At 33.4% G+C, this 26487-nt stretch overlaps 1 protein-coding gene across 1 annotated transcript in view; it reads left to right on the top strand.

The window, feature by feature from the left end:
- The window catches only part of Gstcd (glutathione S-transferase C-terminal domain containing), a 175621-nt gene that overhangs the window by 136933 nt on the left and 12201 nt on the right, over window positions 1–26487 (top strand). Inside the window, exons 6-8 of the mRNA XM_047566603.1 lie at window positions 8543–8658; window positions 8818–8862; window positions 10764–10892. Of these exons, the coding sequence (XP_047422559.1) occupies window positions 8543–8658; window positions 8818–8862; window positions 10764–10892 (290 nt within the window). The remainder of the gene's footprint in view (window positions 1–8542; window positions 8659–8817; window positions 8863–10763; window positions 10893–26487) is intronic.

The following is a 26487-nucleotide window of genomic DNA, read 5'->3' as shown; positions in this document are numbered from 1 at the left end:
ACCACTGAAAAAGAAGGAAAATAAACTGTTTTCTAACTTTTTTCATTCTGAAAGCATTCCAGTTTGGTCTTGTGGTTAGTTGGGAAGATATTGTGGACTTTTTTTTTCCAAACTGAAATATTAGAGCAAAGTAATGTTTACTTTGTCTAATGTAAATAGTATTTGAATGAAATGAAAATATGTGCATTTAACTCTGTATTCTAGTATACTGAAGTCAAACTATTTTTTTATCTTAGAGAAAAAGTAGCAATTTTTAATTTCCATTATTTACTGTATCTAAGTTTTCTATAAACAAAACAGAAGCTTTGATTTAGTAAATAATGTACTTATACTTTCTTCACCTTTTGTCCCTCATCTTGCCTAAATATTTTTAGTTATCAATTTTTTAAAAAATGCCTTTGAGTTAGATATGGAAGGGTGAGAGGTACATGCTATTTTTAGTTAGCATCTGCAGTACTGTAACATTAAAGATCTTCCCAATCTATTCTCATTTCTTTCTTCCTGGGTAATCCGATTTTGCTACAAATTGATTGCTCAACCTCACCGTGTCACTTTTCTATAAAATCAGAAAGGTTGCTATAGTCACAAGGTGGGGAAATATGGTCCCTTTCTAGAAAGGGTGAAAATCAAAGGTCAATTCATTAAACAGAGTGACTTATAAGACCTCTAATGCCTTATTCCAAAACTGACTTTCAGAACTTAAATTGATCCTTTTTACTGGTAAGTCTGCTCTTTGAAATTTTACTTTGAGGAAAACCTGAAATAAAATTCATTCTATGACTGATTCTGAAGAATTAAATTTTTCCCTAAGGTGTAATTACTAGGGAAATTGCCTACTTCCCTTCTACAAAGCACCTCATTTCGTTGAATGTTCACACACATAAAAGATACCAGCACTGAACTTCTGAAATTAATTAGTTGATCAAAATCATCTGCTTAAGAAATAACAGATCATGTTGAAAGAAGACTGAACCTAAATTTGGAAATTCATTAGAATCCCAGCTTCACTACTTTTCAGCTCTGTATCTTTGAGCAAGTGCTAAGTTTAAGCAACCTCTTTAGTACTCAGTGTCCTCATCTATAAAGTAAGGAAGATGTCATCCACCCCAAAAATCTTTCAGAGATTTGGGGTTAGATAATAGCTCAAATACACAAGTGCTTATTAAATTGCAAAGCATCATATCAGCAAAAGGTATTCTCAGTCCTGTTAGAATCCATACGTGGATTTTTGCAAGTTATGGCTGCTAAAATTATTTTAAAAGTATGTTGTACAGTAAACATGTAAAATGTAAACATACATTTTATGAGCTCAAATATATTCTTAAACAAGGTATTAATTCATTAAGGACAAAAACCAAGTATTACATATCTTTGGATCCCTAACATTTTCGAGAAAAGTTTTATGCATACCCAGTTTGCAGATTTATTTGTTAAATATTGAGAAAGATATTTATGAAGTCATTATTTTCCAGTTAGGAAGTATAAATTGGCCTCTTTTAACATTATGAATTTCCATTGAATTCTGTTCTTTTCACTTAATACTTATTGAATACTCTAATAGTATATACATAACAAAATTGTCCGAGTGGAAATGTCATCACCCTGTTACACTGTTGTTGATTTCATGACTGAACAATAGGATGTGTGAGTGGGGCTGGAGATATCAGAGGATTAATATCCACTATTGTAAGAGTATTGTTGCCCCCAAGGTCAGTGTGGCCAGGAGGATTATTAATGCTAGCCCGCAACTGACTTTTTTGGTTTTTGTTTTTTGTTTTTTTGGTACTAGGGATTGAACCCAGAGGCGCTTAACCACCGAGCTGTATCCCCAGCCCCCCCCCCTTTTTTTTTTATTTTGAGACTAGGTTTCACTAAGTTGCTTAGGGCCTCACTAAGTTATTGCGACTGACCTTGAACTTGCAATCCTCCTGCCTCAGCCTCCTGAGTGGTTAGGATTACAGGCATGCACCACCACACTCACCTGCAGTTGATGCTTAAAAATGTAAAAGTGAAAGGACTACATTAAATTTTTAGTATTTCCAGCATGTTATCTCCAAAATTTTAAAACAAATTGCCCTTAAATGTGAACACTCTATTGCTGCTTAGTTTCATGCATGGTTTTAGGAGTTTCTTTAGGAATTCTATTCCTATACTTCTAATCTCTAAATTCTATTCATACATCTTTACATAGCTGCTTTTTTATTACCTCACAAGAATTTTCAGAAACTTTTCCTTCCTTACTTAAAACACTATTTCATAGTTGACCTCTTTTACTATTTCAACCAATATAGGTATAACATTGATATCTAACCTTTTTTCATATTCTTACATGCCAGAATTACTATACTGTCTTGAAATGCAGTTTAAGTCGCAACTAAAGAGAAAATTCATTCATTAAAACTTATATTGAGTACCTGTTATGTGCCTATCAATCTCCTACTACTCTCTCCATATAATTAGAACCAAGCTTATGCAGTTTCAGTAAAAATCATCTTACCTATTTCAGGAAGACAGAAGCAATTTCAACTAATGGTTCTTTCTTTGGAAGTTACTACATACTATCATTTTATAATAAGAAATTTTTCACTAAATAAGAAAAAACTTCATAGTAGAAAATATTAGTTATTTGGGGTAATGACAAAGAGTTTGAAAAAAAAATGTGTTCTCTTTCATCTTTTAAAAAATATTATTATTATTCATTATTATTTCAAAAGTAATACATATTCTAAATACAGACTGAAGTGAGGAAAGGTGATAGGGTTCCTGAGGTTATAAAGCAAGGATATAGGTTTCAAACAAAGCTAACAAATTATATAAGGAAACTGACTTGACTCATGAAGTGTCATGAATTCAAGAAACTACCACTTTTTTAGATAAGTGGAAACTTTGGGGACATATAGAAAGAATCAAAAGGTGAGGTTGACAAATCAATTAGAGCCCAGAACGTTAACCAAGGTTTTTTTCTCCTGTAAGGCAGATTAAGCCTTAAAAGTATTTAAGCAAAGGGAGAGATATTTTCATGGGTAGACTGAGGAGAGACTTTAGTAATATGCCCAAGTAAAGCATACTCAGTAATTAGCCATGGCACAAAGAGACCAAAACTGGTTAGGTATAGCACTTCAGGATTATGCCTAGGCTTCCCCTTTAGGAACCTGGGAAGGAAAATGTGGAGAATCTAATTTGGAGTCAAAGAGTTTGTTCTGTTTTGTTTTATGTTATAAACCAGGCTTAAAAATGACTTAATGAATTTAATTGGTTCATTTCCATTTAATTAAATCTCCTAATGTGTTGAACATCAATTCAGGTTGAATGCTTCAGAGAATTTTATGTGTAATCTTATCTAATTTAAGGATAGACCCTATCCAGAGTAAAAAGTAGGTAGACTGGTATTATAAAAGAATACATATGTAATATCATAAAAATAACAGTGCTGTGTAATTCTCACAGAACTAGTCTTTAAGGAACTGTAAGCATTAAATATCATATATAGCAAGGTCATATTTTCTGTAGGATGCAGAGAGGCAAAATAACAAGCAATGTCTTTTCCCATCTGACCCTACCTGTTTTTTCTAGCTGATATTCTACCACTTCCCTATTGATCCCTTATTTGCAAGCATGGGTGAGTTAATTGTGGTTCCCCTAAATAAGCTAGATTGTTCTTGACTTCGCTTCCCCAGTCCACTCTATCTGCAAAACTTCTGTTCCTTTACAAAGGGTTGATGAAATGTCAGTAATTTCAGTGAAATCAACTTTAATGCCTCAAGCAGTTAGTATTTATTTCATTTTCAATATACACATCCTTGCCCAGAATAAACACACATACGTTCTTAGGAACCCTCCTAGCTCCTTAAAGGCAGGGGTTTTTGTCTTATTCATTTTGAAAATGTGCCCTTAATATATAGACAAGTACTGGCATAGAGCAGGTGGCTTAGTGACTGTTTTAAGCATGAAAACCCTATCTACCATGGTGGAACCTGGGCTTTGTGAACTGTCCATTGCCCTATAAAATATGATAAAGGACCATTCATCAACTTGTCTTACTGCTATTAATCAGACCTTTTTGATAACATTAAAATTTGTGGTTATTATCTTCTCTCTCACCTAAGGTCCTAATTTTGTATATTGTCTTACATCTTCTCCAAGAGTGGTATCCACTACTAGATGTCTATTGAAAGAATTTGATTTTGCTCTCTTGATTTTATAACTTTTCAAGCAAAAAGTTTGTTTTAAAAAAAAAATCTGTAAACCATTACTTTTAGCCTTTTGTCTCTATATTTAGTTATATTTTTTAAAAAATTCACAGAATATGGTTGTTGTGCTATATCTCAAAGAAATGCTCTGAAAACAAAAGAGTAAAAGAATCTTTGGTAAAGAAGTCTAATATATATCCACCCAACCATTATTCTTTTACAAATAAGTTCTAATATACAAGGTACTCTGTCACTTCAGGCTAAGAAACAAAATATTAAGAACTCCTAATTTGGGACATAAATTATTAGACTAAGTCCATGTCCTGACTGTACATGTGTACATTTTCCAGTGATTTTTTTTCATTATCTGTTGCTTTGAAATGACTAACAATGCTAGTGTTTTAATGTGACTTGTCCTTAGCTTAAAAATCAACTTTGTCACTCTTTCTTTGGGGGCAGTGCAAACAACATTAAAGTTGTCCAAATAATCAAGTACCTTCTAACTAGACAAAGTTTCCACTACAGAAGAACTAACATTACAGAACCAATGGCGTCATATGTATTAAAATATCCTACTTCTGGGGTTCTTTTTCCATTACACCTAAATAATCATCATTTTTACTCAAGCTAAAAGTAGACTGTAATTTTATGTTTGTAAATGATGTCTCAGACACAAGAATAGGGGATAAAAATAGAAAGTAGGATTTGATTTTTAAATTAATACCATATCTCCAAATACCACTGGTTTGCCTTTGAATATATCTGAGATCCTGTTCATGTTTCCAGGAACTTCATAATATTTATAAAACTGGAATGGGAAGAGGGAATGTTTTATTAGAGGCAGGTTTTCCTTAAAGCATCTGGGCATTTGCTGCTGTATTTTTAGCTCAAACTCTGTGAGCATTATGTGCAACTTAATAGTCTGTCTACTTAAACACAACCCTGGAAAGTACCTCTCTACCTTCAGCCTTCATTTAAGGATGAATTTTTTTATATGCAAAGATGCATACCTAGCAAAAACCGATCTTTATCAACCTTTGCTTTTGAAACAGATCTATCTAAGGAAATTAGGTAATTCTAAATTTCCAATAGAAATAATGGTATAGGATTTGCATTAGATATTCCATTTACCAAACTTTCTTTTCCTGTCATCTTATTCTTAACAGAAAGATAATTCCTTTTGACTTTCTTTTATGAAAATCCTTTGGCTAGGAACTGTTAAGAAATTCACAGATAGGACAAAGGCAGAAATACATGTGCTCATTCTTTACTTCATGATGGTTCCCATGGCAGTACTTGGGGTTGTTTTGTTTTGTTTTTTAGGTTACTGAGGATTGAACCCAAAGGCACTTTACCACTGAGCTACATCTCCAACCATTTTTAATTTTTTTTTTTAATTTTAATACAGGGCTTTAGTAAGTTACTTAGAGCCCTTGCTAAGTTGCTGAGACTGGCCTTAAACTTGTGATGTTGCCTCAGCCACTGAGATTACAGGTGTTAGCCACCACACCCAGCTCTATAGCAGTGTTTGTGACTAGCTCTCCAAAGAGCCTCAGAGTACTTTGTTTTCTGCTCTCCACCCTTTCTCCTCTTCTTCCTTGTTCTTATTCTTCTTCCAAATTAAATCTGCATTGCCATAAAAAATAAAAAGCATACTGGATGAATAGAAGGGTGGATAGATAAAAGTGTGATAAATCAAGCATAGTGAGTTGTCAATAGTGGAATCTAGGTGGAAGGTATAGAGGCAGCCATTTTTTGGATGCTGTTTGTCCCCTAAAAGGTTCATGTGTTGGAAGCTTGTTTCTCAGGATTTTGGTATTAAGAGGTGATGTGGAACTTTTAAGAGGTGGGATCTAATGGGAGATCATTGGTCATTTGAGGAACTGACCTAGGAAGGAAATACAGTCTCCTGAAATGAGTTCTATTATAAAAGCCTCACCTTGAACCTTGGGTCTCTCCAGCTTCCTGCTTTGCCATGTGATTTCTTTCTCGTGCCTTCTGTCATTGGGTCCTCACAACAGCCAGTACTATGCTAGTTGGACTTTGAACCTCTAAAACTGAACTGAATAGACCTCTTTTTCTTCTTAAGTAACCTGCCTCTTAAGAAGTATTTGTTAGTTCCACAATCTGGCTATTGTGAACTGAGCAGCTATGAACATTGATGTGACTGTATCTCTGTAGTATGCTGATTTTAAGTCCTTTGGGTATAGGCCAAGGAGTGGGATAGCTGGGTCAAATGGTGGTTCCATTCCAAGTTTTCTAAGGAGTCTCCACACTGCTTTCCAGAGTGGCTGCACTAATTTGCAACCCCACCAGCAATGTATGAGTGTACCTTTCTCCCCACATCCTCGCCAACACCTGTTGTTGCTTGTATTCTTGATAATTGCCATTCTAATTGGGGTGAGATGGAATCTTAGGGTGGTTTTGATTTGCATTTCTCTTATTACTAGAGATGTTGAACATTTTTCCATATGTTTGTTGATTGCTTGTAGATCTTCTTCTGTGAAGCGTCTGTTCATTTCCTTAGCCCATTTGTCGATTGGATTATTTGCATTCTTGGTGTCCTTCAGTTGATGAATGGATAAAGAAACTGTGGTATATATATACAATGGAATATTACTCAGCCATAAAGAATGATAAAATTATGGCATTTGCAGGCAAATGGATGAAATTGGAGAATATCATGCTAAGTGAGATAAGCCAATCTCAAAAAAACCAAAGGACGAATGATATTGCTAATAAGTGGATGATGACACATAATGGGAGGTGGGAGGGGTTAGTGTTAGGGTTAGAGTTAGGGTTAGGGAGTGGGGCAAGGATGGAGGGAGGAAGGACTATATAGAGGGAAAAGAGGGGTGGGAGGGGTGGGGGGAAGGGAAAAAATAACAGAATGAATCAAACAACATTACCCTATGTAAATTTATGATTACACAAATGGTATGCCTTTACGCCATGTACAAACAGAGAAACAACATGTATCCCATTTGTTTACAATAAAATAAATAAATAAATACAAAAAAAAAGAAGTATTTGTTATAGTAATGAAAAGCTGACTAATACAGAGGGATTTGCTATAAGAGTCTTTCAATTGTGCTTTACGTTTGAAACTTGTTTAAATATTATGTAGTAGGATGATGGTCACATAATTATAATAACGAAGTGATTACATAAATTATGGTATATAATCAGTGGACTATTATGTACCCATTGAAGTATACAGGAGAGAAAAAAAATGCACCAACATAAAAACATTTCTAATTTTGTATGCTTGCTAGAAAATTAAGAATTTATGGATATACATTTATAGAAATACATCATACATATAAAATGTGTGTATATGTATATAAATGTTACCTCTGAATTATGAAATTATAATTATCTATTTTTCCTAAAATGAAAATTTCCTAATTTTTTAAAATTTGATTTAGTAACATAAGAAAGAAGGAAGACAGAAAAAAGAAGAAAAGTAAAATAATATATTTTCCTTTTGAAATAGAACAAGGAAACCTTGGTATCTTTCATATGATTTTTTATCAAACCACTCTCATAAAGAATGCACTTGAAATATGTAAAAACAAATAGTGTCATTCATCCTTCTGAAGATATTTTTGTGAACTTTACCAGTGGCTTTTGAAAGGGAAGTTAAAATGTTTTCATGGTACTGGGCCCATGGTATTTCATTCTTGGAAGTGCCCTATCTTTAATCTCTAATTGCATTAATGTTCTGACTCATGAGGAAAGGAAGCTTCAAAGTAGAAAAGGGGAAATCCAATTTCTCCCTAAATACAATAACCATTGATATAGTTCAGCCATGTGACGCTCATATGCCAAGGTTTCCAAGTATCCTACCCAGAAGAATTCAGAGTTCAAGGATGTACCAGTGAAATAATAAAAATGTTTGTATTTATTATGATCTTTTTATGAGGAATTTAAGCAATGTGTTGGAAATAGATAATCTTTACAATATGTCTCTGAGAGGGACAAAAGGAGGAGATGATTATTATTTTTTTCCATCTAGCTGAAATTTATTGAACACTTTCTTTATGGCTCTGAACTTAATGTTTCAATTATTGTTTCTACTCTTTAGAGGACATTTATTTTTCCATTGAAAGAAAGTTGAATATGAATAAAAGTAAAATAAGCAAAAATAGAGTTAATCTCTGGGTTCTAGTCTTCCAATCCTAGTCCTAAATTACATGAAATTTATTCTTTTATGTGAGAATGTGTGTGTACATGTGTGCATGTGTATCTATGCATATATTTACTCCTTCTCCAGTAACCTAATAGTCTATTCTAAGTTGTGTTCTTGGTTTCTTGTAATATGCATTATTTTCATTTCTTGTCATTCCCAGGTAAAATGTCCAGTGATCGAGCTTTGAGGAAACAGCAACAGTTAAACAACCTTGTTTACGTGGTGATAAATCAGGCCAAACCTGGTGACAGAATTGTGGATTTCTGCAGTGGTGGGGTATTATATGTCTCCTTTTATCCTTTGTAGTGTTTCCAATTTGTGTGACTTTTCTGTATTACATTCAAGGTCATGTTCTTATTTGGCAAGATTGTTGTCTTATAATGAGCAAAAGACATGAGAACCAAAGTTAACTTGCTTCTGTACTGACTTTTTCAGGGCCATGTTGGAATTGTTCTTGCTCACATGCTGCCATTATGCCAGGTAAAGTCTGAATAAAAGATAAAAGGAAATGTTTCAGATAAACACAGTTCAGCCAGCCAAGTCTGGCTTATCCCTTACTCAGAGTTCCTAATCATTCACCCAAGTCAAATATGTGGCACAGGTGTTTTCTTTTTCCTTTGAAGTAAACTTCTAAGATTTAGAATTGTGAGGGGAAAAAAATTAAAGTAGGGCCACAATACAATTATCAAATTTTAAAAAGTTATATATCTTTAAAAAAATTTTAATGAAATTGCTATTCCACTATTAAATAAAATAATTATGATTAAACTTTCAATATAATTATAACTGGAAATCCTAGCTTCTAAAATTTGCTGAGCATGTTCTTTAGACCCACTGCATCCAAACTGTAACAAAAACAAAGTTTTTTAAAGAAGAGATAAAAGTAAAACTCAAACTTACTATATTGATTATCAAATGTTTTTCCCTTTTTCTCATTAAGTTATACCCATATGAATGACACTGTTGCAAATTCTACAAATGTAAATACGATTTTAGTCCCCCTGCTCTTGTTCACTATTTTATGACAAATATTTTTCATATTGCTAATAGTTTTATATATCATCATATTTTAGTGATGATATATTTTTAAGTAAATATACCATTCAGTCATTGCCACAGTTAGAAATTTGTGTTGTTTGTAATCTTCTTCCATATTAAATCAGTTCCTCACAGTGGCCATCTTATAACATAAAAGTCTAGGGAATAAAAGTAATTTTTAATACAAATTCAATTAGGGCAAGTATTTGTGAGTTTTCTGGGAAATGTGAACTAACTATAGTGAATACTTTTAGAAGGAAAAAGTATGGAAAAACTGATATACTGGTCAGAATAATATTTAACAGAATGATTGGAGGTGAGGGATATTCTCTTTTCTTAGAGAATAAAGAAAAAACTAAATTAAGAATCCTACAAGAGGCAAGTACCTGTTTGATTATTAAAGAAAATAACAATTTCATATTTGAGAGGCAGAAAGTTCATAAAATAGGATCCTGGAGAACCAGAGACAGGAATGTTGTATCTTTAGTTTCCCTTCCTAATAATTCTCCTGGAACCTTAGATAGGTTGAAACTGGAAAATGGTTTGGCTAAAATAAAGCTAAAAAGGCTTTAATACCACATATACTCTGACAGAGTTTCTATTCAAAGGGATCCAAGATTTTTCAATAGATATAATCATAAGGACAAAATAAGAACCAGGAATAATAGTAATGTTAATGTCTTAATTCCACTCATGATCACTGTTGGAGGCTCCTGTTGTCCCTGCTTCTCCCTCTCTTCCCCTAATCTGTATTATTCATGGAAGCTGATGAGACCTTCTTTAATCATAAATGCATGACCTGATTCCCATTACCTCTCCCAGTCCTCACATCCACCCTCCTTACCCTTTGCCTCCATTCCCACTGTCACTAACAGGAACATAGTGCCCAACTGTACCAATTTTCTCACTTCTTCATACATGCCACACTCTTTCCCACCTTGAACCTTCTTATGTATTTCTCTCTCTGTCTAACACTCTTCCATTCCCCTTGCTAAGTTCTGTTTACTTCTCAGGCCTCAGTTGATATGTTACTTTCCCATAAAAACCTTACTTATTCATCAAGTCTGAGTGCTCCCATTATACATTGTTTATCTTTCATTAAACTCTTATCACACTGTATTATTATTGCTTATTTCACTTATATCACCACCACACCCTAAGTTTCAAGAGTTGAAGGACCTTATTCAATTTAATATCATAATAACTGACATACTTCCTGGCACGGAATACAGGATCAATATAATATGCTCTACATCATTAAGGCTATGGAATAGAGCAATAATGCTTTGCCCTAATGTTGGATTATGTTACTGAATGTACTATTTTTTCCTGAGAAAATCTAGGTTATATTAATAGAAAACAAGGAATTATCATTAATTCGTGCTAAGAAGAGAAGTGATGAACTAGGTTTAAGCAACATTTGGTTCATTCAAGCAAACATGGAGTATTTTACAGGAATGTTTAATATTGGGGTAAGTGATCATGCGATTTTAATTTCCTTAATTAAGTAAATAAGAAAATTATATGCCTTAGAGTAAATAAAGGAGATAATTTTATATTCTTTCCTAAACAAAGAAATCTATAAGCTTCTGTACTTTATCAACAAAATATAGCACACTAATTAAGATTATTGTATTCATAGCACTTCATAATTGAAAGTATATATATATATATATATATATATATGTCTTTTTGGAAATAATATTTTATTCAACATTTCATAATTATACACCTACAATATTATTTTTTTCTTCTTTCATAATTATATTTGTCAAGGTATATGGAAAGTGAATTATAATTACTTAGAAGGTTAAGCCAAAATTAGATTCATTCTGAAAACAGTAATTTGCCTTGGACAGTAACTAAGGCATTGTCACTAGATAAATCAGACTAAATGCATCAGTGGCTCTAACTCTTATGTTAAATAGATTCCTGTCAGCATACTATGGCTAGAGAAGAAATAAGAGTAACTGGGCATTGTAAATGCATTAATACTAGATTTATCCACCATTTTGTGATATTTCAGTAAGGGCTTAGTTTGTATTTATCTTTTAAAATACTTTTTTCTTTCACTGTTTTTCTTAAAATATAAAAAATAATGATGTAAACAAGATTTTCAGGAGAGAATTTTAAAGTCTTAACCAACTACTTTGAGTAATTTTAAATAAATCATTTATACATGAGAATTGAAATACTAATTGTTAGCCTTCTCTCCATTAATGCAACAACTTGTATCAGGCAAAAAAGAGTGGAGTTACTAATTTTGTTAACTTGGTTTGAATTAAAATACTAAAAGGGAATAAATCAAAATGTTTTCAGCTTTTTCTTACATCAAAGTCTTCCAACTCCCCCACTACAATAGCTCCCTCATTAAAATTTCTTGTTTACATTGTGTTTATTTGAGGAATATATATCTCTATAAATACAAGTGACTAAGAGCATCTGAAAACTCAGTCTTTGGTAATGAAATGCATTTTAATTTAAACAACAATGACATTCCATTTTTTGCTCTTCAAATTTGCAAAGATTTAAAAAATGTTATTAGTCTGGACTACAAGACTTAAATGAAAGAAGCCTACTCACACAGGAGCTTTGACAATTGCATTTTCATGATGTTTGCATTGATTTATTAATGGCATGAAAATTTAGTTAATATGAACAAAATTGTATCAACATAATTATTAAGAGTATGAATTTTTTTAAGAGTATGGATTTTAACATTTGACAGCCCCAGTGCTAAAGTCCTGCTTTCCACTCAGTAACTGTATGGTCTGGAGCAATTTATTCAAGCTATTAATCCTCAGTTTCCATCTATAAAATGAGCATAAAATACTTACTCGTAAAATGTTGGCACAATGTATGTGAAGCACTTGGGAGTTGCCTAGCATTTAGGAAGTATTCAATGAACAGAGTCTACTACTTTTTTTTTCTTTTTTTATTTTAATTTATTTTTATAGTAAACAAATGGCATACATGTTGTTTCTGTTTGTACATGGAGTAACAGCATACCATTTGCATAATCATACAGTTACATAGGGTAATGATGTTTGATTCATTCTGTTACTTTTTCCTTCCCCTCATCCCTCCCTCCCCTCTTTTCCCTCTATACAGTCCCTCCTTCCTCCATTCTTGCCCCTCTCCCAGCCCCCATTATGTGTCATCATCTGCTTATCAGCGAGATCATTCATCCTTTGGTTTTTTGAGATTGACTTATCTCACTTAGCATGATATTCTCCAATTTCATCCATTTGCCTACAAATGCCATAATTTTATCATTCTTTATGGCTGAGTAATATTCCATTGTATATATATACCACAGTTTCTTTATCCATTCATCAATTGAAGGACATCTAGGTTGGTTCCACAATCTGGTTATTGTGAATTGAGCAGCTATGAACATTGATGTGGCTGCATCTCTGTAGTATGCTGATTTTAAGTCCTTTGGGTATAGGCCGAGGAGTGGGATAGCTGGGTCAAATGGTGGTTCCATTCCAAGTTTTCTAAGGAGTCTCCACACTGCTTTCCAGAGTGGCTGCACTTATTTGCAGCCCCACCAGCAATGTATGAGTGTACCTTTCTCCCCACATCCTCGCCAACACCTGTTGTTGCTTGTATTCTTGATACTTGCCATTCTAATTGGGGTGAGATGGAATCTTAGGGTGGTTTTGATTTGCATTTCTCTTATTACTAGAGATGTTGAACATTTTTTCATATGTTTGTTAATTGCTTGTAGATCTTCTTCTGTGAAGCATCTGTTCCTATCCTTAGCCCATTTGTTGATTGGGTTATTTGTATTCTTCGTGTAGAGTTTTTTGAGTTCTCTACATATTCTGGAAATCAGTGCTCTATCTGAAGTATGAGTGGCAAAGATATTCTCCCACTCTGTAGGCTCAGAGCCTACTACTTTGTGCAGTGTGATCATAACCAGGTGAAAACTACATTAAAAATCAGTGGAAGTAAATTATACTAATATGTACTTTTTTTAAGGTGGCTGTCCCTATATGTTGTATAGTCATATTTTTTAATATTTTCAAAATATCCTACACTTAACATGTTTTTTACATTCATAAACATGTAAGCAATAAAGATAGAAATAAATATATATAGTTATATATTTTAATGAATTCTAAAAAGTGTATATTTTATATGGTATATAAGGTATATACAGATGCACCCTGATGTATGATGGGTTTACATCCTGATAAATTTACAGTAAATTGAAAATGTCATAAATAGAAAATGTGTTTAATATAATCAAAGTTTAGCAACACAGTACTTCATTGAAAAGTGGTTGTTTATCCTGTATGTGGCTGGACTAGAAGCTAAGGCTTCCTGCTGCTGCTGCTACTGCCCAACATCACAAATGAGTATCACAAAGCATATCAAAAAAGGTTAAAACTCAAAATTTGAAGTATGGTATGTATTGAATGTTTATCAGTTTTGTACCATAGTAAAATAAAAAAATTGTAAACAGAACCAATGTTAAGCAGAGATTTTCTGTGTTATTTCCTTCGAAACAAGTATTTGATTTTATAGGAATACCTTTCATTGACTTATTTTTATTTTTATTATAATGATTAATTACTTCCCTGAGTAAAATATGTCTTTTCAAAAGTAAGAAACACCCCAAAAGGTTTTGCAATTTTTTTCAAGTTTTAATATATGTAGCTGCATGATCCTGATTCAAGCATATATTGATTACATACACTTAAAGGGTAAGTTTCAAAAGGTTATTTGTAAAAGTGTACTTTTTAAGGCTATTTTTTAAAAAGGTATATTGTTTTCTTCTTTTATAGTGTGGGATTAGTCTCATTCTTGTGCAAATTTATAAGATTAAGTTTATAAAACTTAATTTATAATATGTATTAATATTCATGCTTTTATTCATGTTTTTTACTAAAAAACTTTATCCTTAAATAATATTATAAAAGGACAATAACTATGAAAAAGTATATACTTCATATTAAAAACAAAAATTTTTTCAAAGCTAAATGTTTTTAATGGAAAATTCCAACAGTAGAAAACTATCATCTTAACCAGTGCTAAGGTGCTGATTTTAAGTATAAGTGAACATTTTTGATTTGTCATTGTGTATCAGAATCTCAACTGTCTTATTTTCCAGTTATTTGTATTTGCTTTTTTCTATTTTACCTTTAACATAATTTTAAGGTGATTGTTTATGGTTTATCAGTGCTGAGTGCTTAATTACAAGCTTATTTCTATTATGTCTGTTAGTGTATAATTAAAATAAGTATGTGCAATTATAGATGGTAATTTAGTAATACTTTTGATGAGTAATTATATAAGAACTGGAGAAATTTTCTGTTCTGCAAACACAATTTTTAGAAATCACAAAGGCAAAAAAGAGAATTTCTAAGGTGAAAATAGCAGATAGAGATATTTCAATACCTCTTCTCCCCAAGAAAGATCAAACTCCCAAGTAACAAGAGTGATAACAAAAAAATCAGACTCCATCTTTGATGAAACTATATTCAAGTGTCTATAACTTGAATTATGATATGAAGTATTAAGGTAGAAGGCAGACTGAACAAAAAAAAAAGTGTATTAGTCATTTTTTGTCTCTGTGACCAAAAACCTGACAGGAACTACTCAGATGAAGAAAAGTTTATTTGGGGCTGATGGTTTTAGATGTTCAGTCCATGGTAAGCCAGTTCCATTGCTTTTGGCCTGAGATGAGGCAGGACATCATGGAAGAAAGGTTTGAGGGAAGAAGGCTGCTCAGGTCATAGCAGCCAGAAGCTGAGAGAAAAAGAAGGAGACATCAACCAACAACAAAATATAATCCCGAAGCCACACCCCCAGTGACTTACTTCCTCCAACTGTACCCTGCCTTCCTACAGTTACCACCCAGTAATCAGTTCAAATCATTAATCTACTAATGAGGATACAGTTCTTATAGTCTAATCATTTCCCCTCTGAACATTCCTGTATCAACACATGAACTTTTCAGAAGATACCTCATATCTGAACCATAACAATAAGTTATTAAGTAGATAGGAAGAAGATCAAACTTAGCTAGAAAAGAGGGTGGTAAGAAAGTATGTTACTTCAACATACCAGAAATATTAAAGGAAAAGATTAAAGAGATGCTGAAAATATGTTTAATTAAGAATTATTATTTAGAGGGCTGAGGATGTAGCTCAGTTGGTAGAGTACTTGCCTTGCAAGCACAAGACCCTGGGTTCAATCCCCAGCACCGCAAAAAAAAAAAAAGAATTATTATTTAGAGACCCATATTCTCAAGGCAGGAATTATTCTGTGAAGAAACTAAGCCAGAGAGGTTTTATAAGTAGGGATACCAGGCACATGGATAGGCAGTGGTGTATCATAAGGACTATGTGAGAATCTGCATGTTGAATGATGGATATTTTCCCCGCGCCCATCTGCCTTTCAATTCCAAAACCTCAGAAGCCAGAGAATCATTAGTAAGATTGAATGAGATACTCTTATGTAAAAGCAGATCTGTTCTCAAAGAACTACAGATATTAGAACTATAATTTTTAAAAAAGTCAACTAGTCACTCAACCATCCAGTTGTTTTACCCTTTTTGTTTTACCCTGTCATTCAGAACTTACAATCAACTTTTTTGGTGATTCACTCTTTAATATGCACTGACAGACATAGAACACCAACAAATGGAAAACCTTCAAAATATAAGACTGAGATGAAAGCAACAAAATGACAGAGGATCTTTTCAGGGAAAGAGCAGAGAAGATAATGCATATTGAATTAATGAAGCTAGGATAGAATGAAAAAGAAAAAAATGAATTATTAGATAATAAGAAAGGATTTCTTGGAAGTTAAAAAATTGTTAATCAAAATTGAATAATAATAAATTTAAAAGGTAGGCATGAAAAAAGAAGAGGTGTAAGATATTACCTGAAAAATTAAAAAAAAAAAAAACTGAAGAGAAGCATTAAAAACAAAACAAAAACAGAAGAGATTCAGTCCAAAAATCTGTCAGAAAGAGAAAACCAAAAAAATGATGGGGAGGAAAATATCAAAGAACTAATTTAACAAAATATGTTAATAATGGAAGTATGCATTTCTCTTGATTGAGAAAGTTCACCTGAAAAATTATCAAGAATAAGGCACAGTATGAAATTTCAGAACACCAAGAATGACAAGAAATTCTTGCTAGTTTCCACAGAGGAAAAAAGATGTAGGTCATATACAACAATTTGAAATCAAAATTCTATCATATGGGGCCGAGGTTGTGGCTCAGTGGTAGAATGCTTGCCTGCATGTGTGAGGCACTGGGTTCGATTCTCAGCACAACATATAAATAAGTATGTTAAATAAAGGTTGATTGAGAAAAAAATTTCTAAACTTCCATCATACTTTTTATATGGAAAGCTAGAAGGCAGTGAAGTAATGCCTTCAAAATCCTAACAGTTCATTTTCAATCTAAAACTCTATACCTAACCAATCCATGTATGAAAATACAATTTCCCAGTATTCAAGTTCTCAAGAAAATGTATGTCATGTGTAACCCTTTTCAACAAACTACTAGAAGATATGCTGCATGAAAATAAGAAAGTAAGAAAAAGGAATAAATGGCATACAATACAAGAGAGGGGTTAAGAGAAATCTTAGTCTCATGGCAGAGTCTCAGTAAATAAATAAGTACAGGGAGTCTTAGGACAACTTCTGGGAAGCAAATCTGGAAAGTTTTGAGTTCATCTTTTAGTCCAAAGTTAGAAGGCCCAGAAAGATGTCTTCAGGAAAGAAAAATGGAACTGACTGATTATTTAGTATATTTCATACTGTGGAAAATTGTATTATTTAACATTTTATATAGCTTTTGAGAGGGAAAAGGTTTGGATATTTTTAAAAACTTGAATCAACAGTGAACAGTATGTATGGCACTATAATAGGGAATGGGAAAAAGGAAGAGGTTGTATAAAACATTTTTGTATGTCAAAAGTGTTCATCTTTCATAATAGAAATACAGTAAATAAGGTCTGATATTTACAAATAAAAAATTGTCCATTTATCGTATAGGAAAAAAGATTTCAGTAAAGAAAACTAATGTTTTGAACAACATTGGCTTTAGCAACCAGATTTTCTTTCAGAAGTGAAGAAGTGTGTATAGAATAGGCACTCTATAACTACATGCCTTTCAGTGTCATTTGAATTTTGAAGCTGACTGCCTATATTACTATTACATGAAAGTTTTTAAAGAGGGGAACATGAGTATTACTCGGAGTTGGGACCATGCCTGCTCTGATTTGCAAAATTTATGGTTAAGAATCCTTCCTGAGAAGCAAAGGTCAGGGCATGCTTAGACTAGGGCAAGTTTAGAGAACATTCATTCAACCTTCTCATTTTATCGATAGATAATTTGAAGCTCTAAAAGGATTAAAGTAACATAGCAAGTTAATATGAGAGCTGGAACTACAGTTCAATCAGTGACTCCCTAGGTGACTCCCCATGTCTAAAGAAAGAAGTAAATGTAAGCATAGAGAACTAGAGTAAACTTTGAAGTTGGACAGATTAGTTTTAAGTACTGGTAACCTTGAACCAGCCACTCAACCTTTTTGAACTTCAGATTCTTTATTTGCAAAAATGGAAAATAACAATAACTGTGTGCATGACTGGGCTTAGGGAAAGGCTCAGTAACTATTAAATTAGTCTCAGTAAATAAGTACAGAGAGGCTATTAGAATTGTAAATAATGAACCTTTGGGGTATAAATAAAGCTTAAGCTTATTATCTTTCAAATATGCTTTATATTCAGAATCAATATGAACCAGAATCAATATATACTTGTTTTTCTAGGAATTTACTACAGGAATACTCTTTTCATTCTTAGAGAATTTGCCCATTTGTCTAGAGTCTTGCCTAATAAACTGCCATCTGAAAGACATGACTGTGAATGATGATTTATTTCATTTACTTACTACTGCATGCAAGAAAGACATGTAGTATGAGGTTCCTTGTCTGTTCAGTTTTATTTTGATGACTTACATGATAAGAATTGTGCTGAGAACTTTTATTATATATAAACTGAAGTTTTAAAATGTATAGAAACAATTATCATGTGCCAATGAAAAATATGGGGAAAATGTACAGGGGAGTTCAAGAATCCATGAATTTTGCAGTATATATCTCAATCTAAAGTACTTATATTTACTTTAGAATATGCTTTACCTTGGCCAAAAGACAAGTATACAACTTAAGTTTTTAGTTTTATAGGAATTCTGTGTATGTACAGAGAAAGGGGTAGATAGTAAGAAATTCACTATTTAAGAACCACAATTCTGACTTTTGCATCATTCAATAACATGCTTGTTTGCTATTATGTTAAGTAAACAATGGATTAAATGTCTCCTTCCCATCCATACATTAGTCTCCATTAGATACTGAAAAGCTTGCATTTTGATCTTTCTATAGATGGCAAATCTATACTATATTTATAAATCTGCCCTTTTCATCTTATACTAACAAATACTCTTGGAAAGAGGCTTAAAAAATAATTAGAAATTAGATTTCATACAACTTACTGTGAGTAGAAGTGGCCTAATGAAAAAAAATGTATTTAGATATCTAGTGGACATTGAATACTTGCTAGTTCCCTATGATGTTGTAATTGCAGAAAATAGAATGTACTTAGTGATTGTTTAATAAGTTAATGAATGAATGGTGAATGAATAAATTTTTCAGTTTCTGAAACTATAAGTCACAACTATAGGCCTTAATGATCAAAAGAAAATTGCTCAACAAAATCACTCACCTTCATGTTACTTCAGAAGCTCTCTGCACTAGTGTAGTGGAAAGAGCAGCCCTATCCACAACACCTGGAGCACCTTAGGCCCTCTGTGCCTACCCAGTCTTCTGTTTTAACAAGATGACTTCATTATTTGATTGTACATTCAAGTTTGAGAGACACTGCTCTGAAACAGTGATCCTTAAACTTTAGCATGCATATATCTATGACCCAGTTATGTTATTAATTTCTATCCATTCTTTTTTCATTTATACCCTAATGGCTTTCTCCCTCATCATTTTATTTTACCCACAAATATTAGAGCATTTATCTCTTAAGGATAATGACTATTTAGAAACAAAATATTTCCCAACAAGTGATACTTAAACAACTGGACATGTACATGCAAAAAAAGAATCTAGACACATGCTTACACCCTTCACAAAAGATTACTCAAAATTGGCCACAACCTAAAACTATAAAACTTCTAAAAGATAACTTAGGTGGAAGTCAAGATGAACTGAGTTTGGTGATTATTTACCAAACACCAAAGGCATGATCCAAGAAAGAAAGAATTTATCATCTAGAATTCATTAAAATTAAAAACTTTTGCTCTGCAAAGATATTGTCAAGAGAATGAGAAAACAAGCCTCAGTGGGGAAAATATTTGTGAAAGGCATATGCTAGAAACGATAAAGAACTGTTATCCAAAATATACAAAGAACTCTTAAAATTAAGCAATAAAAAAAAACAACCCAACTGAAAAATGAGCCAAAAACTTGATCAAATATCTAACCAAAGAAGATATAAAGATGGTAAATAAGCATATGAAAAGATACTCGATATCATATGTCATAAGGGAAATGCAAATAGAAATGACACTATACACCTATTAGAGCAGCCAAAATCCAGAACACATCATCAAGTGTTGGTAAGGCTATGAAGCAACAAAATCTCTAATTCATTGCTGGTGGGATACAAAGTGGTTACAATCTACTTTGGAAGACTGTCCAGCAGTATCTTGCAAAACTAAATAAATCCTTACTGTACAGTTCAAGAAATTGCTCTCCTTGTTACTTCCCCAAAGGAGTTGAAAACTTATATCCAGACAAATACCTGCATATGGGTATTTGTAGCAACTTTATTGGTAATGGCCAAAATTTGGAATTAACCAAGATGTTTTTCAGTAGGTGAGTAGATAAACTCTAGTACATTCATACAATGGAATCTTTTTCAGCACTTTATTTTTCAGCTACCATATCATGAAAAGAAATGAAGGAATCTTCAATTGATATTACTCCATGAAAGAAGCCAATATGAAAATTATAGGATTCAAATTGTATGGTATTCTAGAGAAGGCAAAACTACGGAATCAGTAAAAAGATTAAATGGTTGCCAGAGATTAGGGCGAGGTGGGGTGAATAAGTGAAATACAGAGAATTTTTAAGTCAGTAAAAATACTCTACATGATATTACAATGATAGACTTATGACATAACACATTTGTCAAACCTACAGAATGTACACCACCCAGAGTGAGCCCTAATGTACAATTGCTCTTTGAGTGATAATGATGTGTCAATGTAGGTTCATCAGTTTTAACAAATGTACCACTGTGGTCCAGGATGTTGATAATGGGGGAGATGACGTATATCTGGGGACAGAGGGTATATGAGAAACCTCAATATCTTCTCTAAGTTTTGCTGTCAACTTGAAACTTTTGTTAAAAAAAAAATTAAAATCCTGAGCTGGGGTATAACATTTGTCTAGCATGCACCAAGTCTTACATTCAATCCCAGCACCACAAAAAATAAAGTAAAAATCTTTTGAAAAGAAAATAACCAGAATTCATTTTCATACCTTAACAACAGCCAATGTTCAAATTTTCCTAGTATCTGATGATTTTTAACAATTTATTTTAATCAGTATTAAAAGGAGATACAAAAATTGAAATAGTGAGTTAAAACCTTGTGTGTAGATGTGTGTGTGTGTGTGTGTGTGTGTGTGTGTGTGTGTGTGTGTATCTCATTTTCTTTATCAAGTCATCTGTTGAAGGACACTGAAGTTGGTTCCATAGCTTGGCTATTGTGAATTGAGCTGCTATAAACATTGATGTGGCTGCATCACTGTAGTATGCTGATTTTTTAAGACCTTTGGGTATAAAGCAAGGAATGGGACAACTGCGTCAAATGGTGTTTCCATTCCAAGTTTTCTGAGGAATCTCCATACTGCTTTCCACAGTGGTTGCACCAATTTGCAGTACCACCAGCAATGTATGAGTGTACTTTTTCCCCACATCCTCACCAACAATTATTATTGCTTGTATTCTCAATAATTGCCATTCTGACTGGTGTGAGATGGAATCTTAAAGAAGTTTTGATTTGCATTTCTCTAATTGCAAGAGCTGTTGAACATTTTTTCATGTATTTGTTGACCAATTATATTTCTTCTATGAAGGGCCTGTTCAGTTCCTTTACCTATCATATTGATTGGGTTATTTGTTTTTGGTTTTGGGGTTTTTTTTTTGTTTGTTTGTTTGTTTGTTTGTTTTGGTAAGTTTTTTGAGATCTTTGTATATCCTGGAGGTTAATCTTAGGTGCAGGTGGCAAAAATTTTCTCCCATTCTGTAGGCTCTCTGTTCATGTTCTTGATTGTTTCCTTTACTGTGAAGAAGCTTTTTAGTTTGATGCCAATAGAATATTACTCAGCCATAAAGAAGAATGAAATTGTGGCATTTTCTGGTAAATGGATGGAATTGGAGAATATTATGTTAAGTGAAATAAGCCAGTCTCAAAAAACCAAAGGAAGAATGTTCTTTCTAATATGTGGATGCTAACCTATAACAAGGAAGGGTAGGGAGGGGAAGTATAAAAGTTCATTGAATTAGACAAAAGGAAATGAAGGGAAGGGAGGGTGATGGGAATCAGAAAGACAGTAGAATGAATCAGACATAACTTTCCTATGCTCATATGTGAATTCACGACCAGTGTAACTCCACATCATGTACAACCACAAGAATGGGATCAAAATTGTAATGGGTTGCATCCCATGCATGTACAATGTGTCAAAATACACCCTACTATTCATTATATCTAAGAAAAGAAATTTTTAAAAAATACTTAAAATCCCAAGCCTTAAGACTTAAGGCTTTCATATCCAGTAGTTTTCCATTAATGCTCTGACACCTTACCACAAACTTGGCTCCTTAAAATAACACAAATTTGTTATCTAATAGTTCTGTATGTCAGAAGTCCAGGTCTTCTTAACTGGTTTCTCCACTTGTGGTCTCTGAAAGCCAAAATCAAGGTGTTGACTGGGCTTTTATGTGGAATTTGTAAGGGAGAATCTACCTTGAGGTTCATTCAGGTTGTTAATATAATTTGATTTTGTTCAGTTATAGGGCTAAGATCTGTGTTTCCTTACTGGCTATCAGCCAGGAGTCTTCTCAGCCTTATGACCACCCACCTTCCCTGATCTTCACCATGAAAGCCTGCAATGGTGGATGAAGTCTTTCTCAGTCTTTAGATTTCTCTGACCTTTTCTTCTGTATTGTCTCTTCTGTGCTCCCACCTGAGAAAATTATATGCTTTTAAGACCTTGTGTAGTTATATTAAGACCACCCATGTAATACAGAATAATCTTATTATTCTAAAGACCATAACCTTAATCACATCTGTAAAAATCCTTTAGCCTATTTGTATTTTCCAGGGATTAGGATGATTCTACCACATCATCACCCCACCTTTTTTTTTTCCTTGAATCTTATTTACTTACAAAACCATGTTTTTTTTTTCTGATTTCATCCCTCTGATGTTTTACTAATAAATTTTCCTATTCCGTACATTGTCTGAAAATTGGTGGTTATATCTAGATTGTAGAGGTGTAATTAAGTTCCGGTTCTATTTTTGGGTAAGATACATCATAGGTGCTAGTAGTATGTTCTGTTAGTTTTGGTTATCACTTTGGAATGTTAGCAGTATTAATGATCGTTGTCCCTACTTCCCTTATATTAATAAGGATTGCAAAATGGTGATATCATAATTTTATCATTCCATCTTCATTTGCTTTCCATAACCAATTTCGATCACCCTTAGGTACAGTGCACATAGCAAAGGCCAGTTCAACATTTCCCTATATTTTCCAGTTTTCATAGAGAGCTGGCTATCTATCAAAAAGCAACCCATAGGATTTTTGTAGTATCTTTATTGGCTCATCAATTTGATAATGAAAATCTTCAATCCATTGCAGTTATTGTTCTCATTGATGCTCAGATATTCCCATCTTTGTTCATCACAAGGCTCACAAGGTTACTCTTGAGTCCTTTGGACAAGGTTTCAATATTAGTTGATAACTTCCTTGCTTTCTGTTCCATTTCATCTTGTGTATTTTATACTTCATGTCTCAGCTATTTCTCTTCTGAACTGAACTTAGGGTCTTTCAGGATAAAATAGTATTTAGAATACCCTGGTATAGATACTAGGGATGGTCATTGCTGCTGTTTTTTCTTTGTTTCAAGACTTTTCAGTATTCTGTGCCAGGTAGTACTTCTCCTCCCACAATAAAATCATCATGAGTTCCTTCATACTAATATTTCCAAATTTTTTAACTTAGACTTGTTTTTTAAAATCTTATGCCCCATTTTTCTTTCTTCCATGCTTAAAAATTAGTATCTGTTTCCTAGTGGCACTACATTTTTTATTTGCTTTATCCCACAATATGTACACTAGCATGCTAGAAACCCACAACACAACCATCAATAATTACTGAGAATACTTTGAAAAATTTTCACATATTTTATTGAACAATATCTCCTGCAGGTTATTACTCTATGCCCTTGTACAGAGATAGAATTCCTTTTTAGAACTGCAAAATGCTCCATTTTGTTTATTGAATTAGTCCCCTTTCAATGGGAAATTGGTTCACTTTCCTTTTCTTATTATTTCAAATATTGATCAATAAATAGATATTTTTCTATTTTTGCCAGTATATTTCTTTAATAAATTTTTAGACATTATGTATATGATCTGGCTAGATCTTGATAAATTTCCCTTCCATACAGTTTTTTTATTTTATTGTAAACAAATGGGATACATGTTGTTTCTCTGTTTGTACATGGCGTAAAGGCATACCATTTGTGTAATCATAAATTTACATAGAGTAATGCTGTTTGATTCATTTAGTTATTTTTTTCCCTTCCCCCCCACCCCTCCCACCCCTCTTTTCCCTCTATACAGTCCTTCCTTCCTCCATTCTTGCCCCCCTCCCTAACCCTAACTCTAACCCTAACACTAACCCCTCCCACCCTCCATTATGTATCATCATCCACTTATTAGCGATATCATTCGTCCTTTGTTTTTTTGAGATTGGCTTATCTCACTTAGCATGATATTTTCCAGTTTCATCCATTTGCTTGCAAAAGCCATAATTTTATCATTCTTTATGGCTGAGTAATATTCCATTGTATATATATATACCACAGTTTCTTTATCCATTCATCAACTGAAGGGCATCTAGGTTGGTTCCACAATCTGGCTATTGTGAACTGAGCAGCTATGAACACTGATGTGGCTGCATCTCTGTAATATGCTGATTTTAAGTCCTTTGGGTATAGGCCGAGGAGTGGGATAGCTGGGTCAAATGGTGGTTCCATTCCAAGTTTTCTAAGGAGTCTCCACACTGCTTTCCAGAGTGGCTGCACTAATTTGCAACCCCACCAGCAATGTTTGAGTGTACCTTTCTCCCCACATCCTCGCCAACACCTGTTGTTGCTTGTATTCTTGATAATCACCATTCTCATTGGGGTGAGATGGAATCTTAGGGTGGTTTTGATTTGCATTTCTCTTATTACTAGAGATGTTGAACATTTTTCCATATGTTTGTTGATTGCTTGTAGATCTTCTTCTGTGAAGTGTCTATTCATTTCCTTAGCCCATTTGTCGATTGGATTATTTGCATTCTTGGTGTAGAGTTTTTTGAGTTCTTTATAGATTCTGGAGATTAGTGCTCTATCTGAAGTATGATTGGCAAAGATTTTCTCCCACTCTGTAGGCTCTTTCTTTGCATTGCTGATAGTTTCCTTTGCTGAGAGAAAGCTTTTTAGTTTGAATCTATCCCAGTTGTTGATTCTTGCTTTTATTTCTTGTGCTATGGGAGTCCTGTTGAGGAAGTCTGGTCCTAAGCCGACATGTTGAAGCTCTGGACCTACTTTTTCTTCTATAAGATGCAAGGTCTCTGGTCTGATTTCAAGGTCCTTAATCCATTTTGAGTTTAGTTTCGTGCATGGTGAGAGATATGGGTTTAGTTTCATTCTGTTGCATATGGATTTCCAATTCTCCCAGCACCATTTGTTGAAGAGGCTATCTTTTCTACATTGCATATTTTTGGCCCCTTTGTCTAGTATGAGAAAATTGTATTTATTTGGGTTTGTGTCCATGTCCTCTATTCTGTACCACTGATCCGCCTTCCTATTTTGGTACCAATACCATGCTGTTTTTGTTACTATTGCTTTGTAGTAGAGTTGAAGATCGGGTATTGCGATACCCCCTGCTTCACTCTTTCTACTGAGGATTGCTTTAGCTATTCTGGGTTTTTTATTCTTCCAGATGAATTTCATAATTTCTTGCTCTATTTCTGTGAGATACATCATTGGGATTTTAATTGGAATTGCATTGAATCTGTATAGCACTTTTGGTAGTATGACCATTTTGACAATATTAATTCTGCCTATCCAAGAACATGGGAGATCTTTCCATCTTCTGAGGTTTTCTTTAATTTCTTTCTTTAGTATTCTATAGTTCTCACTGTAGAGGTCTTTCACCTCTTTTGTGAGATTGATTCCCAAGTATTTTATTTTTTTCAATGCTATTGTGAATGGGGTAGTTTTCCTAATTTCTCTTTCTGAAGATTCATCACTTATGCATAAAAATGCCTTAGATTTATGTGCATTGATCTTATATCCTGCTACTTTACTGAATTCACTTATGAGATCTAAAAGTTTTCTGGTGGAATTTCCTGGTTCCTCTAAGTATATAATCATATCATCAGCAAACAGGGATAGTTTGAGTTCTTCTTTTCCTATTCATATCCCTTTAATTTCTTTGGTCTGTCTAATTGCTCTGGCTAGAGTTTCAAGGACAGTATTGAAAAGAAGTGGTGAAAGAGGGCATCCCTGCCTTGTTCCAGTTTTAAGGGGGAATGCTTTCAGTTTTTCACCATTTAGAATGATATTAGCCATGGGCTTAGCATAGATGGCCTTTACAATGTTAAGGAATGTTCCCACTATCCCTATTTTTTCTAGTGTTTTGAGCATGAAGGGGTGCTGTATTTTATCAAATGCTTT

The sequence above is a fragment of the Sciurus carolinensis genome, chromosome 10 (genome assembly GCF_902686445.1).
Source record: "Sciurus carolinensis chromosome 10, mSciCar1.2, whole genome shotgun sequence".
NCBI lineage: Eukaryota > Metazoa > Chordata > Mammalia > Rodentia > Sciuridae > Sciurus > Sciurus carolinensis.
The sequence above is the reverse complement of the archived record's forward strand: the minus strand, read 5'-3'. Positions and strand labels throughout refer to the sequence as shown.